Source organism: Manihot esculenta, chromosome 2 (assembly GCF_001659605.2).
Source record: "Manihot esculenta cultivar AM560-2 chromosome 2, M.esculenta_v8, whole genome shotgun sequence".
Lineage (NCBI taxonomy): Eukaryota > Viridiplantae > Streptophyta > Magnoliopsida > Malpighiales > Euphorbiaceae > Manihot > Manihot esculenta.
In genome coordinates this window covers 6,962,709-6,970,274 of record NC_035162.2, presented here as the reverse complement: position 1 = coordinate 6,970,274, position 7,566 = coordinate 6,962,709, and the positions used below count along the sequence as shown (strand labels likewise).

Here is a 7,566-nt window from a genome sequence, read left to right as displayed (position 1 = left end):
AAAAAAATGAAAAGAAAATGCAAAAAATGATGTGTGTTTGTGTGCGTGTGAAGTGAGAGTGAGCGAAAGGAGAGGAAAGGCAAAGGGAATTTGCAGAGAGCAGTGCCCTCTCTCCATGCCTTTGGCTTTTGGGAGCTAATCAATCATCTTCAACATCATCATCAAGCCCAGCAATCACACTTAGCTCCATCGTACGATGACCCACTGAAGCTCCACCCTCTCCGCTGATATATGGATTCCGATAAGGTTATTTATAGCTATTTTCATCTACCCACCTTTTCTCATTTTACTCTTTTTCTGAATTTGGGTTACATTCAGTACGAGTTTCTCTTTCTATATACTTGATTAGTGAATGGATCTTGTTTGATCTAGCTTTTCTTTCTTCATTTTCTAGTCTAATTCTAGTTTGTTTGTTTTTTTTTTTTACATCCTTTTGCTTGTTTTGGGTTGGTACAGATCCTCATCTTAAGATTGGTTGTTTTCTTTCTTTCTTTTTGGCTAAGACTAAAAAGATTTTGAAGTTGTTTTCTTCTTAGAAGCGTACAGAGAAAAGAGTTTAGTCTTGAATAATTAAATAGAAAATACAAAATAAAGGGAATTAAATATTGGGATAACCCCAGAGTGTAAAGTTTAAAATTTTAGTTCACTTGAGATTCAGCTGATGATTTATTTTTCTGGGTTTTTCAGTGTATCCAAAGAATTATATATTTGTGTTCTTTACTAGCCAAACAGTTCTAGTTTAGGTGTTCTTTTAATCAACCTCTTACATTATTTATAGCTCAGTTTTTGTTCTCTCTCTTCCTTGTATGTTTAATCTTTGTTATTTTGTTTGAGTGGTGATGCTTAATGCAGGCACTTCTTAGATCTTTGGTTCCTTGCTAAGTCTCCCCCCCCCCCCCCCCTCCCTCTCCCTCTCTCTCTCTCTCTCTCTCTCTCTCTCTCCAGGATAAGAGGGTGTGAACTTTCTTTATACTTTTCTTGTACTTCAAGTGGATTGTCTTTGAACCAATGTAGTTTGCTTCTGGCAGTGAATGTCCTAGGATTCTATGTCCAACAATTTATAAGTCTCTTGCTTGATATGCTAAGCTTTTTATGGAATTTTGTGCTTTCTTGTAACTTCTGCTTTTTTTTTTCCCTAATTTGCTTTCTCCATGACAAGTAACCTTTGTTATCTTCCTTTCTTCAATCTCTTGCCAGACACTTCTTTATTCTTCTGGTAGTTTCTTTTTTTTCAAATATTAACTGTCATCAGAAATATCCACTATTGCTTTTATTGATCAGCTGCTCTAAATATTGTTTCCTGTATAATCCTACCTGCCAAATATTTGTTTTACCCAAAGAATATAGTTTTTTCTTCAGTGGTCTCTGAAATTGGCAAGCCATGTGAGTAGAGAATAGAGACATGCATTTTATAGGTTTTTCATTGCATGTGCTGGTTCAGACTGCAGAATAAGCTAATGAAGACATATGCATTAGAAAAGCATTATGCACATTATCTAGGCAATCAAGTGAGGTGGAATCTTGTATAGGTTCCTGATTATTGTCCGTTGCAGGTTGTTGCACTTGATGTGTGCAAAACTCTTGGATCATGTTTCTCATGTTGGACCAAAGTGTCCCAATCATCAGATTGAACCACTTTGTGCTTTTAGTAATTTGATATATTGCTATCAACTGCAGGAAATGACATCTGCTGAAGTTGAGGGGAATGGTGCAATTACAGGTCATATCATATCCACTACCATTGGAGGCAAGAATGGGGAGCCCAAACAGGTGAGGCTTGTTACTTCCTCCTGTTTTTGTGACTTTTGATTTGACTGAAACTGTTAGCTTTTCTTGCTGATTTATTGCATTGGATTAAGCACTATGTTCTTAGTGACTTACAAAGCAACCAATGCTTTTCTCTAAATGGTAGTTTTGCTATTCTACCACTTGCATTTTGGCTTGTAGAAGTGCTACGATCTAAGCATTGATGCACCTCAATTATCAATTTTCATCTTCGATTCTCCATAATGTTGTTTCTTATGTTTATCCTCTTTCACTGTTGCTTGCAGACCATCAGTTACATGGCTGAGCGAGTTGTAGGTACTGGATCATTTGGAATAGTTTTTCAGGTTTGGATATTAGCTCTGACAACTAATCTCTATTTGTTTAGTTGGAAATATTTTACCAAAAACATTTTCTAGTGTCTGGCACACACAAGGAAACCACCAATTTAACAATGAAACTCTGGTAATTACTATTTAGTCCTTATATTTTACCTTACAAACACTTACATCCATCTATTTTAAAAAATGTTTATTTGTCATTGTCTTGTTTGACTAGCGGAATATGCTAGAATGTACTTCAAAAAGTAAATAGAAGGACTAAAGTGTTTGAAGAAAGCAAAAATGAGGGACTTTTTAATCTATTTTTTCAAACTAGAAAGATGAATGTATATTGGCAAAGAAAAAGCACTAAACAATAGTTTACTCGTGAAACTTGTGAAAATGGAAAGAACCTGCATGGAAATGACACTAGTCCACCGACCATGGCCAGCTCCAGCCTTCATAGTTGTTGTTGGCCACCAAAGCTGTGTAATTTTCTTTTCTAGACAACTGTAAATGGAACAACATGATTTTTTAAAAAAGAAAAAAGAGATTCCAAAGTCTTCAACGCTAGAGGAAAAGATTTCCCCCCCAATATATTCCGAACATAAAAATTAACTTGCAGTTGATTTTCAGTGTTACAACCAAATGATGAAAAATTGTTCACTTCCTCATGAACTGTTATCCACAAATTTTTTTTCCGGGAACAAGTCATTTCCATGATAGAGAAGAATCTGAAATATTTTTGTTTCTCTTTTATCCATCTCTGAGATAATCCTTTTGTAGGCAAAATGCTTGGAAACTGGAGAGCCGGTGGCTATAAAGAAAGTCTTGCAGGACAAACGATACAAAAATCGTGAGCTGCAGCTGATGCGGTTGATGGATCACCCAAATGTGGTTCCCCTGAGGCATTGTTTCTTCTCCACGACAAGTAAAGATGAGCTTTTCCTGAATTTGGTTATGGAATATGTTCCTGAAACAATGTACAGGGTTTTGAAGCACTATACCAGTATAAACCAACGGATGCCGCTCATCTATGTGAAACTTTATACATACCAAGTATAAACAATAGTTTCATTTGACTTTATTTCTTTATTTTTACTTGAAGCGTGATTATATCTTGGAAATTGCATCTCAGATATTCAGGGGATTGGCATATATCCATACTGTTCCTGGAGTTTGTCACAGAGATGTAAAGCCTCAAAATCTTCTGGTATGTAATTTTTAGACGTTATTCTAACTTGAAGGTTGTCTACATGTGTCTTATATGCATGTTTTGCAGGTTGATCCCCTCACTCACCAGGTTAAGCTTTGTGACTTTGGAAGTGCTAAAGTCTTGGTATGTTCATCCCCTACTTGCAGTTTATTTTTGCTATCTAAGCGTGTCACTATGGAAACAATTGATCTTTCAAAGTGCCATACTGTATGTGACTTGGAGCTGTAAATTAAGTTGAAAATACTGATGAATGTCCATGTTTTACAAATGAAGACCAACGCTCCAAATGCATCTTGGGTGGACATACATGCTTTGGAGGGAAGTCATGGCATAATGTTGCCGTGGTTTTCTAGCATTTTGTCATACTGCAGAATTAAAATGAATTGTTAGTCAGTTATACTTTAATTTTATTTATTTATTAATTTTTTTGCTTTCTAGGATTAGCAGTAGTTCTGGGTATAACTCTTTATGTTATGTGTCATACTACTTATTTACACTGGATCACCATTAATAGTTATATCTAATTTTTGTTAGGTTTTACACATGGTTATAGTCATGTATGCATGCAACTAAGTGTATTATGTATATGTATAATCTAATCAGACAAATCTTATATAAATGTTACTTGAGTGATCATCTATGTTCATTAATACTGACATGCAAACTTATTTAATAGAATGATCCAAACCCTCTTTATTGGAAGTCCATAAGGCACTTTGCCTTCCTGTCATTCTTGATACAACACCTTTCCCTTGAGATTTGCTTCATCTTTTCTCAATCAAAATTAATGGATTTTTGCAGTCATTTCTCTCTCTCTCTCTCTCTCTCTTTTGTGTTAAATTATTTAAATTAAGCAAAAATTTACAGTTCATTTGTACCTTCAAAAGGGATATATAATTTTTCTTAGGGAAATCGAAACTTGTTTTTTAAGATCTTAATTCTCCAGTTTATCTTTGCTTTCGCTGAAACCATAAGGCAAAGTAATGCAGGAAACCACAGGATGGCGTCATGGCAAGTTAAAATAGGCCTAACCTTATGGGGTTGGCATGTTATTATTTGCAGTATAAGTTGTTTATTTATTTTACCATTAGGTCCAGGGTGAAGCAAACATATCATATATATGCTCTCGCTATTATCGGGCTCCAGAGCTCATATTTGGTGCAACAGAATATACAACTTCAATTGATATTTGGTCAGCTGGTTGTGTATTGGCTGAGCTTCTTCTGGGTCAGGTTGTTGTTGTCTTGTTGACTTCAATTGCATTTTATAAGCTGCAGTTATCAATAACATTCTTTTCTGGTAACCTATTCCTTCCACCATTTTGTTTACTTAATGTTTCTAAATCTTTTCATAGCCATTGTTTCCTGGGGAAAATGCAGTAGATCAACTTGTTGAGATCATCAAGGTGAAGTTTTATTACCTCAGTTGATGTTACTGATATTCATGGAATTCTTCAAGTTCCATAATCATGTCTTAACTGATCCATCATAGGTTCTGGGTACTCCAACGCGAGAAGAAATTCGATGCATGAATCCAAATTACACGGATTTTAGATTCCCACAGATTAAAGCACACCCTTGGCACAAGGTTTATACTTAACTGTACCTTATTGAACATGGATCTTGGGCAATAGTGCTTAGACTTTGATTCCTGGAATAGAAAAGCACAAAAAATATTGTGCTTAAAATTGGATACAACATACAAGTGCTTGCTAGTAGCAGGACATACTCGTATTTAGTCCTCAACATGACTTTAAATTGAGTGCAATTGGTAAAATTGCAAGTGCTCAACATGTATCAGCAAAAAATTGTCTGTTTTATGAATGTAGGAGAAACAATGCTACTAAGTGGCTTAGTAGGGGTTTTTTCTCAACTGATATGGTTCAATATTTTATTAAAGGTTGACTTGAACCTGTAAAGGTAGAGAAAAAAACATTCTCATAAATTATAAGTGAATGCTATTAGCAGGCATACTAGTAATTCCTTTTATGCAACTTTAAATACGGCAGTAAGTGACTTATCAGGGCTTCTCTCAGCGGATATGGTGATAGTTTGGTTTGTAACATTACATTTAAATGTGCCATACTCCTTGCATCCCTTTTGGGATGCATAGCCTATAGCTAGAAACTTGGGTCAAACCTTCTTTGGTGAATATGTTACTGTATTTATATTATAATGGTCCAAGCTGTATAGTGATTGTAATTTGTAAGGGTTTTCCCTATCGTGTATAAACCTCTATTATTGTAGATTGTGAAATATCATGTCAAAATTTATACTGTTGTTTAACTTGTTGTGATTTTATGTTCAGATTTTCCACAAACGAATGCCTCCTGAAGCAATTGACCTTGCTTCACGGCTTCTTCAATATTCACCTAGTCTTCGTTGCACTGCAGTAAGTCAAACTTAATTCTTTTTTCATGGAGTTTTAGTTTGGTCCCAAGATAGAGTTGTTTGTTTTCACAAAAAATCAGTGCATATCACTTGTTGATAAAGACTTGACAAGTGCCGGGTCAACATCACATTTGATGTTCTCATCAGAGATGCAACTTATCATGTGCTGTTGCAATTGGAATTCCTCCATCAGTCTACTTCCCCAGTTTCATTTAAGCATATGGATGCAAGTCTATCACTTGGCTGACCTCACTTTCTGATACCTCAGCTTGAAGCTTGTTCACATCCTTTCTTTGATGAGCTACGTGAGCCTAATGCCCGTCTTCCAAATGGTCGGCCACTGCCACCTCTTTTCAACTTTAAACAGGAAGTATGTTTCCAATTTTATTTTTTCGTTGTACCATGCACATCAGTAGAAATATCCTGGCATATGCAAAACATCCATCATGCATTCTTCGACCATGGCATGTGTGATATATCCTTATGATGCTTTATAAATAGATGGAAGCAATTCTACAATAATGCATCTTTAGTTTGACCCAAGATAAATGCAGATCAGAGTAGCAAGTAACCTTCTGGCCATGATGATGACTTTATGCAGATCACATTTCTTTAAGTGAACAATGGAGAAAACCTGCACATTTCTATGAAATTTACCTGGCAATGGTTGAACTGCTCAACTGCCTGGCTTTATTTCTTTTTTAACCATCCGAGTATTTATGCCCCCACACTCACTAGCCTGGCTCCCAAGCTATCTGTCCGCTAATTGGATAGTTTGGGTTTAAAAATGGTTGTTGTCTTCTTGTTGTTGCCATGCTTGGAAGAATCCTTTTTTAAAATAATTTTTGCTACAATAGTTCTTATTCCTTCAAGTACCCATAATTCTTTCCACTTTCTTTCATTCTTGTTTCAGCTGTCAGAAGCTTCACCTGAATTGATCAACAGGCTCATACCTGAACATGTGAGACGGCAGGGTGGTCTTAGCTTCCTGCATCCAGCTGGTTCTTAAATGTGAAGCAACTGAACAAGGAAGCTCCTTTTCTGCTAGTGGACATATGACGAAAATGGTGTTTTTCTGGTTATATATAACAAGTACTCCAGCCCTGCCTCGACTGTTGATTTCCTCTGCTTGCCAAGACTGCAAACTGGTTTTTCTGCCATAACCTGGAATATGGTGATTCTGTCGACTTTCACTTGAGCTTAAACACACTATTCTCGTGCCGTTGTACTTTGCTCCTCTGATAATTACCGACAAATATCAAGAAAGCTAGGAGCATAAAGAGACGATGCAATTTGTGTCTGGCTAGTTAGGGATACCCAGCAGGAGTGCAAGGTTAAATTGTAGTAGTATGGCATGTTTCACTGAAAACATGAGCTTGTTTTTATGACACTGATTGATGCAAATATGTTACATATTACAGTTCAAGGTTAATACTTCTTTCCTTCCAAGTCTATAGGTACTTCTGATTGATGTTCGGTTTAGTTTAGCTTCACCTTAAGCAGCTTTGAGATTGAGAGAAACAATACCCATGCAGTGGAATGGGGAAAAAAAAACATTCATGAATCCTTTCTCCATGCAAGGTTCAACAAAATTCCTTTCTTTACACTAACCACGCGCATAACCAACGTATCCCCAATCATAAAAGGCTGAATTCATAATTCCCACAACACATTCTTATAAAAATCGGATTTATCCTTTCTCAACTTTTTATAAAAATCTTGACAAGGAATAACAAAAAGCTATCCACTATTAAGAGTCATATCTGAATCTGGTACTATCCTTTTTTTTTTTCTTATTTTGTAGCTAGTGGTTTTCCTTTGCAGAAAAGTGATTTTTTCCCCTTATTGAAAATCTCTGAGGACCACCAAGTCGGAA

At 36.0% G+C, this 7,566-nt stretch overlaps 1 protein-coding gene across 3 annotated transcripts; it reads left to right on the top strand.

Annotated features, from left to right (window-relative positions):
• Window positions 1–7,139, top strand: LOC110608364 (shaggy-related protein kinase zeta). Of its 3 annotated transcripts, XM_021747585.2 has the most exons (12): window positions 2–246; window positions 1,678–1,770; window positions 2,052–2,111; window positions 2,871–3,143; window positions 3,223–3,297; window positions 3,367–3,423; window positions 4,392–4,532; window positions 4,655–4,705; window positions 4,792–4,887; window positions 5,608–5,691; window positions 5,959–6,060; window positions 6,604–7,139. In XM_021747585.2, the coding sequence occupies exons 1-12, from the start codon at window positions 232–234 to the stop codon at window positions 6,697–6,699; spliced, it is 1,143 nt and encodes a 380-aa protein (XP_021603277.1). In that variant the 5' UTR covers window positions 2–231; the 3' UTR covers window positions 6,700–7,139. The 3 variants fall into 3 exon arrangements, with proteins under 3 accessions (XP_021603287.1, XP_021603277.1, XP_021603292.1); XM_021747595.2 differs by lacking the exon at window positions 6,604–7,139 and having other exon boundaries at window positions 1–246; window positions 5,838–5,995; XM_021747600.2 differs by lacking the exon at window positions 4,392–4,532.
• Window positions 7,140–7,566: the final 427 nt, after the last annotated feature.